At 41.1% G+C, this 12,026-nt stretch overlaps 1 protein-coding gene across 1 annotated transcript in view; it reads right to left on the bottom strand.

The window, feature by feature from the left end:
- LOC306714835 (dihydropyridine-sensitive L-type skeletal muscle calcium channel subunit alpha-1-like) overlaps positions 1 to 12,026 on the bottom strand; it is a 138,967-nt gene that overhangs the window by 32,218 nt on the left and 94,723 nt on the right. The window contains exons 33-36 of the mRNA XM_079184982.1: positions 11,140 to 11,231; positions 7,453 to 7,612; positions 7,237 to 7,364; positions 5,023 to 5,119 (exon numbers count right to left, since the gene is read on the bottom strand). Of these exons, the coding sequence (XP_079041108.1) occupies positions 5,023 to 5,119; positions 7,237 to 7,364; positions 7,453 to 7,612; positions 11,140 to 11,231 (477 nt within the window). The remainder of the gene's footprint in view (positions 1 to 5,022; positions 5,120 to 7,236; positions 7,365 to 7,452; positions 7,613 to 11,139; positions 11,232 to 12,026) is intronic.

Here is a 12,026-nt window from a genome sequence, read left to right as displayed (position 1 = left end):
CTTGTTTCTCTTAGTAGGTAAATCAGATCAACATCAAATTAGTTCCACACAAATGTAAGAAGTTCATTATGCCAGTTCATGAAGCTTTTGATGTTTCGTGGAACGCCGTTAATGTGACGATGCAGTCTTTGCCGTGAAAAACGAAGTTCATTTTGAGAGGCTAAAAATGCTCGAAACATAAGCAATCTTGGCACACAGATTACTAGCCCAAAATGTAGTTATATAATATGATTTTATAGGTTCAGAGTGGCAAATCTGCTCAATAGCGCCCCCTACAAAATTACGACGAAGCAGCCCTCGCAGTACGTTTCACATAGATTTACAAATTTTTTAAGGCAGATGTACCACGTGGGCTTAAAAAAAAGTATCTTGGGGCCATGCTCTAAACCCAACCGGAAGTTAGCCATTTTGAATTTTGTATGAATTTCTAGTGTCGTTTTTGCAATTTTCAGGCGCTGCACTTTAAATTCTTCACAGACAATAGTGACCAAATTTGAAGTTGATCTGATTAATTCCCTAGGAGTTCGTTTAAGTATTAAAAGCATTATTTAGTAGCATTCACCCCTAGTGGTGAATAAAAGTGTCACAATGATAAGAATATAAATTATGTTAAGAGTCACAATGGAATGTATTATAGGTTTACAGGATGTTTACTTATAGAAGATATTATATGTTTGCAATAAGTTTACTTGTAGATGTCTTAAACATAATCATTGGAAGTATTGAACCAAAGTATAGTCACATAGGTTAGGGGGTTCTGAGCCATGAGGCAGAGAGAGCAGGGGAGACAGGGTGAGTGAGGAATGCAGGGGATAGGCTCTTCACGACCATATAAGGGAATGAGCAGAGGACCAGAGTTAATGCAGGAAGTGGTCGCAGAGGAACTGGACAGATGACCATGAAGTCCTGCCAGAAAGCGGAGCAATGACGGATCGATACAAGGAGGGAACAACACGACTACAGCCAATCCACTGATTGACCCGGACATCTGTTTCCAACGTTTTGGGACAGCTTTGACACTTTACGACTTTCAGGAGATATAAAGAACAATGTTTAGGGAGTTTTCTTCAGATCACGGCAGTTTAGTTTTTCAGAACCCGACTGATGGGTCGGCCCTGTGAGTGAAGCTTGCACGTGGTCTCTGCTCTCGAGAACATACTATCGATAGTGTATTTCAGTTTGTATTTGTCATCAGTTTACAGTTGTTATCATTATATTAAATACCGTTTTGAATTTGGACCGAATCCAGTCACTTTTTGATGCGCCTGCGCAGTAAGAAGTAAACATCGCAAAGTTTGTTGTTTCGTGAAAGGCCGTTGCCGTGGCAACGCATTCTTTGCCATGAAAAACGAAGGTGTTTTTGAGGGGCTAAAAAAGCTCAAAACATAATCAAACTTGTCACACACATTTAAAGTCCTGAATGAAGTTATCTGATGTGCTTCAGAGTGGCAAGTCGGCTCAATAGTGCCCCATACACAATTTTAACGATGCAACCCTCGCAGTACGTTTCACCTAGATGTATAACATTTGGTAAGCAGATGTATCGTGGTTATATCTGGACCATGGCCTTGCCTCCTGCCGTGGTTCTGTCATATGCATTGAATGTGTTATAACTCTGTTATGTTGTTCTTTCTGTACACATGAGATCTATCACACTTCTGTCTATTGTGATAGAGGGATTCCTCCTCTGTTGCTCTCCCTGTTTTTTTTTCTCTCTCTGTTGAAGGGTCTTTTTGGGGGGAGTTTTTCCTGTTCTGATGTGAGGGTCCCGGGACAGAGGATGTCGTATGTGTACAGATTGTAAATCCCTTTGAGGCAAATTTGTGATTTTGGGCTATGCAAAATAAATTGAATTGAATTGAAGACCTTGAGGAAATATGCATCTTTCCAGTTGTAATTTGCTAATTTAATGGTCTGCCTCTAAAGAAGGAGTGAAAGCCACCAGTAGTAACTATGGGGGCACGGCAGAAAGTTACAATGGGGGGTGAACCGCATGGAAATGGCACATTTTTCAACATCCCATCCAACTCCATGAATTATAGATTCATATCAACCAAACCAGAGTTGCTGATTGTTGGGACAGTGGAAATACAAACCAAGATGTGTTTGGTGAATTTTATTTTGTTTCTGACCAGTTTGAGTGACGCGTGTTTTACAATTTAACAAGGCAATTAAGCTATTCTTTGTTCAACATAAGAGACAAGCTGAATTACAAAGGTGTACAATTGTATTTTTCAATTTAGATGGAAGCATATTTTCTTTATAGACATTATGATTTAATTTTGTTTATTTATCAGACTAAAGTTTGAACAACGTTGCAAAACTTGCCCCTCGCATAAAATGCATCCTGGTGCTGTAGGCACAGCCTTACTTAGGAATTTATTTCTTGTGGAGAATTACAGTATTAAGAAGCATTATTTAGTAGAATTTATAGCACCCCTAGTGGTGAATAAAATTATCACAATGATGAGAATGTAAAATATGTAAGAGCCACAAAATATTTACTGAAGAATGAATTATGTTTGTAATATGTTTACATGAAGGATATTATATGTTACAGTATATTGACATATTGAATGTATTGAAATCATGAATGCATAAACACTGGAGGATTTAAACACTGTAAAGAATAGCCATCAGGGAAAGTTAGGGAATTCAAGGCAAGGCTTTTCAGAGACATCAAAGGAGACACCAAAGGGGACACAGAGGTGCTGGACAAATGGCCAACAAAGGAGGAGGAGAACCGGAGATGACGGAGGGAAGCAGACGGCCATAAAACAACAGAGAGGACTCCTGGGTAACACCATGCGGCCGCAGGACAGAGGGCAGGTCAGAGGTGATGTCAGAGGTGATGTCACAAGGAGACAGCCACTGAGATGAGCAACGGATCGATGGAGGTGGGGTCAGATCAATCTGAAACCAATCACTGACCCCGGATGACGGCCTTTATGTTTTGCGATAGCGTGGGACGCTTTCCGCCCATCAAAGAACATAAAAAGAATGTTTGAGAGAGAAAGTTTCAGTTCTCTGCAATATTCGTTTTTCAGCTAACTGACCAGGTCGGATCTGTGAGTGAAATTGCACGTGGACTCTGTTCTCGAGAACATTACCATGCATGGTGTATTTCAGATTGCATTTGTAAAACATTAGGTTGCAATTGAGTACATCAGTTTGCATTGTTTACCTTCGTGGTTGCAGATGTATCTGCTATCTTTTTATTAAATTACTATTTTTGACTTTTAATTGGATCCAGTTCGTTTTTGATTAGTCTCCGTTGCTGGAAGTCAGCAGCGGTGAAAGTTTGCAGCCTACCTCCTCTCGTGAAGTTCCAGCCTCAACATTCTTCAGTGGACTACATTTACCATCAGCACTGTTTGGACTTACGCAAACATAGTCCTGTGATACCACAGAAAAGGAGATGACACCCTAACACAACAGTTGAGGGGGTGGGTGGGAATGGCAAAGCTAATTAGGGAATTGGCAAAAGATCTGTAGGTGGATGGGGCTGTCAGGAGAGCAGGACTGGCAAGAGAGTCAGAGGGCATCTGGAGGATGGTAGAAGATGACAGGAGACAGGGACAGAGAGCCTATAAAGTCCTTAAAAGGGTACTTTTAGTTATCACAGTTTTACATAATATAATGCAGGCTACAAACTGAATCTTAAATCTATTTTCGCAAAAAGTCATTCTCCTGTGCATTAGCCCACTAGTTTGACTGATCCATTGAAGATATCTGGAAAAAGAGACATGGCTAATAAAATTAGAAAAAAATAGTCGGATGTTTTGAGAAATAAAATCTTCAAGATATAATTATCAATTGCTGTGTGTGGCTCATTTTTGTAGGGCACATCACTTTCCAGTCTGGCTGATAGCTGGGAGTTGCTCTCACATGGTAATCGGCATGAAACAATCCACATGTCTGTGATTTGGGGGAAATAGCCTGGTTCCATTATGTTTTAATTAAAGTGGACATTTAAAGAAGGTAAACAACAGATTGTAAAAACCTTTTGTTTATGCTTAATTTGGCAAAACTTTGAATGCCCTTTGTATTATGCACAAAGCTCTTCATTCTACACGGCCTGAAGCCTGTCCTAATATCTCATGATAGGAAATGCAAAATTGAGTCTGCCTTTGACATTGGCTTATTCATGACCTTTGTTTCATGTAATACATCCAAACGTTGCTATTCTTATGATATATCTCAAACTGGATTCATAGACACCAAGTAAAAAAACAATAAGCATAGAAGGACTTTGTTCCTTCCAATAGAAAATTAGCATCAATATGTGTGCAACACATTTTACATGATTTACAATGCCAAAACTGTTATTTCCAATCACCAACAACAGTTTACTCCATGGGTTTTACAGTACACACTGCCCAGTTCAACAGATGATTACTTTTGTGCCGTTGTCATGCAATTTGCTGATAAAATGGGAGGACTAAATAAAACCAAATCAAAGAGAAAAGTTCAGTGAAATACAGTACAATTAAATTGCAATTTTAGTCTTTTGTCTTTAATAACCGAACAACTGTTTTCCATTGTGACAATTAGAAATTAGATTCTAGGGGAAGGTGCAAGAAAAAAAAGATCAACTGTCCAATCACAAAATATATATAGCAATGAAAAATAATGGAAAAAAACAACAAAACATAGCAAGGTTCTCACCATGCCCTGTTAAAATAAAAATAGGTTAACCTTACTATTCACTACCCTGAGCTGCCTTAAGTCATTGACCAAATGAACAGATACCAGTGGCAAGTTAGAAAGCATTTAAATAAATATATTTAAAAGAAAATCTACAAGACATTGCCTTTGTTCAAATAGAGCATTAACTCTTCTGCTTTTAAAAACAAAGGGCCGCCTACTTTGTGATTTATTTCTGTCCTTAGTACACTGGAACTGGAAGAACCACACAGAGGTTTATTCCAAACTCACCACTATTTCACAGAAGAGCAAAAAACTTGATTACATTAGGATTGCCATGTGACGCCTAACATAAGGCTAAAAAAAAGTTCTCACCTTGCAGGCGATACGGTGTGGACAAAACTTGCCAAAACCCAGAGGAGGAGGTATTCTTCGGAGCAGTGTCACCACATCAAGGTGCTTAATACGCCCCCTGTAAGAAAAAAAATAAAAATAAAGGATTTTATACTGACACACATACAGACAGACCGTCTCCCAGAGCTGCGGTACACTCTCCTTGCAAAGTAGTCTCCTGGTGGCGGGGAGGACAAAATTAAAATACAATATACACTTGGATTTAATCTAGTAAATAAACTATCAATCATGTACATGAGCAGTACTGCCCTCAGTTTGTGGCACTGCAAACACAATATAGTCCGACGCCTCACATGAAGATTATGAATTTGCAAATAACTGATGAAATTGAGATGTGTAAATTCAAATAGTATGGATCCAGTAGCAGAGGAGAAATGATGCTCCTTATTTGTTTTGAAGCATGTTGCCATATCTTACAGGTTGCAGCTTTAAGTCCTACAAAACATCCATCTGTAGAGAAACATGAATATTCCTGTAAAATATCAGCGAATAGTGGAGAATATGAGGAATGGCTGCATATATAGTTAATATAATACACTAACCATTTTTCGACTCAACTCAAGACCAACCAGAGGAAGCTGGTTTATAGAAAGACAAGAAGATGATTTGAAAGTGTTTCATTTAAGTATTTTGAAATTAACTCATTGCTCCAAATTAGAAGTGGCAGTAGTTCTTAAACTCAATCACTTTTACTTTTACTGTGGTGACGCCAACTTGGACTGCGAGGAACCTGGGTGTGACCCTGGATGACCGTCGTTCTCAGCAAATATTGCATCGGTTACACACTCCTGCAGATTCTTGCTCTACAACATCAGGAGGATTCGCCCCTTCCTCACTGAGGAGACGGTGCAGGTGCTAATCCAGGCTCTTGTCATCTCCCGCCTGGACTACTGCAACTCTCTACTTGCCGGAGCCCCGGCGTCGGCCATCAGACCGCTGGAGCTTGTCCAGAAAGCTGCAGCTCGTCTGGTGTTCGATCGCCCCAAGTCCTCCCACACAACTTCCCTTCTCTGTTCTCTACACTGGCTACCTGTAAGAGCTCGCATCCAGTTTAAGACTCTGGTGCTAGCCTACAGGGCAGTGAATGGAACAGCTCCTTCCTATCTCCAGGCCATGGTCAAGCCCTACACCCCCGCCCGCCCACTACACTCTGCTGCTTCGGGGCGACTGGTTGGCCCGTCGCTCAGAGGTCCCTGCGGCCGATCGACCCGGTCACGGCTGTTCTCTGTCCTGGCCCCACAATGGTGGAATGAACTTGTAAATACATTTAGTGAAGCTTAAACAATATGCTATATATTTGTTAACACATTTAGTGAAGCTTAAACCATATGCTATGTGCAGTAATCATAATATGTCTTTAAGTGTAAGTCACAGAGTGAGGCTGCAGTGAATCCCACCCACGCAAGGGCCCATCGTTATCTGACAAATAACAGAAACCAGGTACTCCCTGTTTTGCAACTGCCTGGTAGAAACTAACAGTTTCTACAAAGAAGCAGTTAGCGACCTTGGCCTTAGAACGCACTCTCAACATGCATACTGATCCTCTGACTCATCGTGAAGAAGGGGCAATCCGTGTGCCTGTAGGGACGGACGTCCCTGTGCACCAATGGGGCTCTCAGAAAGTCTAAACCAAGAGCCGCCCCCATCAATAGTCAACCAATCACAAATGCCCTTAAGGACGATATAGTATTGTGTTCTCCCTTGGGGAGCGCATTTTCTTTGCTGTCACTGATAGTTTGACTTGGTCCGAGCTCGTATTGTCTGCTGCGTCAGAATACTCCTGTTAAGAATAAACACTTTGTTTGATTTTAAGTATTTTGAGTACAGTCTCGTCTGTGTCTTTCGCTAACAAATTCCCCACTGACGTCAGGACAGCAGAGTCACTGCCCATCTTTCGGCGCAGGCTGTAAACTCACCTCTTCAAGAAGTATTACCCTGAGCCTTCCACTTAGCACTTATTGTATTCGTATTAGTTTGTTGCACTTATTGTATTAGTTTGTTTCTGCACTGTACGTTTGCTCTGATTTATGCTCTTAGATGCTTGTGTAAACAAGGAGATGCACTTATGACTTCTGGTGGCTAGTAGTTCTCTTGAATACCTATGTTGATTACACTTACTGTAAGTCGCTTTGGATAAAACCGTCTGCTAAATGACTGTAATGTAAAAACACTCACGTTGCCTCAGGATCATATTCTGCCCATATTTTCTTGAACTCATCCAAGTGTTGGGGGCCAAGGATGGACCAATCACGTGTCAAGTAGTCAAAGTTATCCATGATGACAGCCACAAATAGGTTGATGATCTGTGAAGGACAGAATCAATAAAAATAATAACCCAGGAGCAGTGATGTACAGTATAGAAACACTACAATTGTGAACGTGTTATTTTACCAAAAAGGCACAGAGCATGTAGAAACTCATGAAGTAGATGATGGCAAAGTTGGATCCACAGGTGCACTCTTCCCCCGGCAAGTAGTCCGACTTGGGGTCACATTTCTTCCCGTACATACAAGCTAACATCACTTCGTGCCATGCCTCCCCTGTAGCACATCTGCACAACCGAGATATCAAAATGTCTCCCATCACATCTCTGACCTGATACTCACATTGAAAAGGAAATCTGTCAATACTACAGTACTCATGCTGACATTGCTTTCTTGTTAAGCGTTTGCTTTCGGAAAGGGATTTCATTTTGTGCTACTTAATTAGTAAGTTAATGATTAGTATGACAGCTCAGATTTCATTTTGAGTAAAACTGTACCAGCATTATTACATTTACAGAGAGTGTTAATGCCATTTTTAAAAGACAATATTTCTACAATTTAAAACTGAGATTTCTCTTGCAAGTACTGACTTAATAATGCAGTCACTATTCTAATTCATCATATATTAGCAAACATGCATATGAGCGTGTATTTAACATACATCCGTATATTTGTGTTTGCTGAAATTATTTTTAATATGATTTTTGTGGACACACAAGACACAATAAGGCACAATCACGCAGATCACTTGTGGTGGTGCAAGGTTGGCTGAAAGTGTGTCCACATTATAGTGTATAAGAAATATACATTTGTTTTGTGCTTCAATGCAAGTCAGTGATGCTTTGTAGAAAACACCAAGAACAAAATCATACTGAGGATGCACCAAAACATAGATAAGCAAGTGATTTGGTTCTAAAAAGATGTTATTGTATATGTATATAGATGACTTTTGGAACATTTTTATTATGAGACCATTTGTTTTTATATTATTTTTAATATCTTTAAAATATTTTATGTTTATCTAACGCAGTAGTGGATTCCTAAGCAGAAAGAGAAGATTAGTCATGGGAGAAAAGGTTTACGAGAGTCAAATTAGCCCGAAGAAAAGAATAGTCGGGGTCATGTTAGAACAGATAAAAAGAATAGCTGGGGTCACGTTCTACCAAAGAAAATGATAGTTGGGGTCACATTTGACGAGAGAAAAGGATGGCCAGGGTCACGTTCTACTCAAAAAAAGGATAGTTTGGGTCACGTTAGACCAGAGAAAAGGATAGTTGGGCTCATGTTAGACCAGTGAAATGAAGAAATTTCCCGTTCGCCTTATGAAATGAGAAAACGGTCAAGTTAGACAATAGATATTGAACACGTTAGACCAGAGAAATGAGAAAACGATTTAGATAGAGTGAGGTCATATGGACTAGAAATGAGTCACAATAGACCAGTGAATGGGCTATTGTGACTCATCTTAAACATTTGCATGATGTAGCTACCATGAATTTCGCAATTAGTTTTTTGTCTTAATTTGTTATTTTTCCATGTTAATTACTGGAGTACTAATGGCATATGACAGAATACATTCATCAACATCAGAAAGGGAAGCATGGGAATTGGCTTAAGTGCAGTGGACTTTTAGACAATCACCTCCGACCAGGAAACAAAACGTCTTTCGTCTGTCACTCCCAGGGAAATTAACGAGTTTAAAGCTAGTTAGGTGTTGGAGGAGATGCTGCCAATATCAAATGAAGAGTCATCCCTGAGACCAATATAACCAACATGTACATAGAATCACAGTGTTAATTTTTGGTAATGCAAATAATAATTTGAACATAATGTAACTAAAGTTACCCGACAATGGTCTTAGGTACCTTACCCAGTTCCAGAGTTAATATGCTTATCTAAAACTAAAGACAAATTAGCTGCATTAGCTAAAAGAACAAAACCCCTGACAAACCAAAAGTCAGTTTTACTTATTAAAGTGTATCCATATTCCCATGTATATTTCACGGCGAACGTGGTATTATGTTTTGCTGTCATGTCTAGGAGATTTAATGACTACATTGAATGCCTTCATTGCCTTTGTTGGTAAATGTGTATTCATCTTCTGGAGGAACAACTGAACTTCTGACTCACCTTGAATTTGATAAGTATTTTGTTCTTGCTTTGACTAAGTGCCTTGATAGCTGTACCTAGGCCTGCCTCAGTTGTGAGTGCTTTCTGAGTTGTTGCTGTCTGAGGAAGTTGTGAAAGAGTCACACCTGGTCTGAGGAAGGTGTGAATGAGTCACACCTGGTGAATAGCTTTGCTAATTACAGGGGAGGAGCCTGCACTCCTGGCAGACAATGAGCAATCAGTAGATTGCTGTCCCTAAGCACTGCTGGTGGTTGGAAGGCAACATGGCGACTTTTTCAAGCCCGACTTCGTCAAGCTAAGACTTCTCGAGCGTGTGCTTGAAGGGTTTCTCTTTGTCTACCATGTGTTTGTATCCGATTTCTGTCTGCTCCTCTGCCCGGTGGTCACGTAGACATGGGGCCACTTTCAGGTGCCGTGACCCCACTAACCTCATCTATCCTACTCTCTCAGCTCATGGCGAGCAAGTGGTGGCAGGGGGGCTCTGGAATTGCCAGTTGGCAGTACCGAAAGCTGACTTTATCTCAGGTTACGCTTCCTTGCTCTCCTTCAACTTTCTTGCTCTAACTGAGACCTGTATCACACCAGAAAACACCACCACACCCGCAGCTCTGTCAGATGTGTACTCTTTCTCTCACACTCCCAGAGCTGCGAGGCGAGGTGGTGGTACTGGCCTGCTAATTTCCCCAAAATGGAAACACTCTCCTGTCTCTGTTCCACAGGAGGATTCGCCCCTTCCTCACTGATGAGACGGTGCAGGTGCTAATCCAGGCTCTTGTCATCTCCCGCCTGGTCTACTGCAACTCTCTACTTGCCGGAGCCCCGGCGTCGGCCATCAGACCGCTGGAGCTTGTCCAGAAAGCTGCAGCTCGCCTGGTGTTCAATCGCCCCAAGTTCTCCCACACAACTTCCCTTCTCTGTTCTCTACACTGGCTACCTGTAAGAGCTCGCATCCAGTTTAAGACTCTGGTGCTAGCCTACAGGGCAGTGAAAGGAACAGCTCCTTCCTATCTCCAGGCCATGGTCAAGCCCTACACCCCCGCCCAACCACTTCGCTCTGCTGCTTTGGGGCGATTGGTTGCCTCGTCACTCAGAGGTCCCTGCGGCTGATCGACCCGGTCACGGCTGTTTTCTGTCCTGGCCCCACAATAGTGGGGAGTTCATTCCACGTCAGGATAGCAGAGTTCTGAAATGTGACCTCTGCATTAATGTATCCTAAGCAGTGGGTTGCATTGTGGCGTTTGCTCAAGGACACTTGGACATGCGAACAGTAGGAGCTGAGAATTGAACTGCCAACTTTGCGTTTAAGAGCAACCTGCTTTACCCACTGAGCCACATCCTCCCCCTAAATCTCATGGGTTTGCCTTCTGAAAGGTTTATATTAGATAAAACATGCCATTTTGAGCTTGGCATCCAAGCACAAGTGACAATCAGTGACAGTGACATTCCCACCTCCCATAAAAGTGTATAATTATAATGAAAAACTGCGTAATTAATAGATCAGTTGAGTGTGTGGTAGTGTGGATTTTTTATTTTCTTTATACCCAAATGTATGAAATGTAATTACATGCATGCTGTAGCTCTGTCCTGGGTGAGAGTATTAAATGGTTAAATTCTATAACAAGTCATTGAACTTTTCACAACATTCTCTGAATTGAATAGTACTAGCTGTGGACAGACCACCAACCTGAATAACAGCAGCACAGCCTGTAGGAATGTCTGGAAGTTATTGTTCCTGTTGATGTATGTGCCGTCAACCAATGCAATTTTACCAAATATCTGCAGAAAAAAAAAATGTCATGTTATTAATAGCACCTGCATCGGGTAACCTGGTTTACACTGGCTTTGCGTGATACCAGACAATCTAACATCTCCGCCTACTGAATGTCTAGGGATTTCGAAATGCAACGTTTTTTTAAAGAATGGCAGTGAGAACGCCAGCTTCGCCCCTTACATGTCCTGGATTTGGACAGGCCAATCACAACCCTTCTACATCCGTGGGGACTATAGGTGTGCCATGTGGGGATAACGTGTTGTTATTGGTCGACGTAGTCCAGGACAGCTGAAAACGTAACGGAAGAGAGCTGGAGATTCTGGAGGAATAAAACCTGCGACCACAAGTCACATTCTGAAGGAGAGCTCTGGTATTATGTCATTTTTAAAAAAAACTTTGAACAGCTGCAACAGCGACTGTCTGTTAGCATGTTAGCAGAACAGCTGTAGTGTATGGGGTCAGATCAGTCTCAATAATTGCAAATGCACACAGAAACACTCACAAATGCACACAGAAAGACTCACAAATACATTCCAATGCACACATAAATAAATTACGATTTATATAAATGTTTAAAAAAAAAATCACAAATATTTCTGCATTTGTATGTATTTGTTTGTGGATTTGTATGTATTTGTTTGTGGATCGCACTGCATTTATTTGTGGTATGCTCCACATTTGTGTGTTGGTTTTTTGAGACTCCCCTGACGTGGCAGGATTCGCAAATGCGTTTTTTTCAACATGGACCTATCTGTAGCCAATCAGATGTCAGCCTCATTTTCAACCAATCACATGAGCGC

This window comes from Pholis gunnellus, assembly GCF_910591455.1.
Source record: "Pholis gunnellus genome assembly, chromosome: 3".
Lineage (NCBI taxonomy): Eukaryota > Metazoa > Chordata > Actinopteri > Perciformes > Pholidae > Pholis > Pholis gunnellus.
Note: the sequence above shows the minus strand (reverse complement) of the source record. Positions and strands in the feature narration are given on the sequence as shown.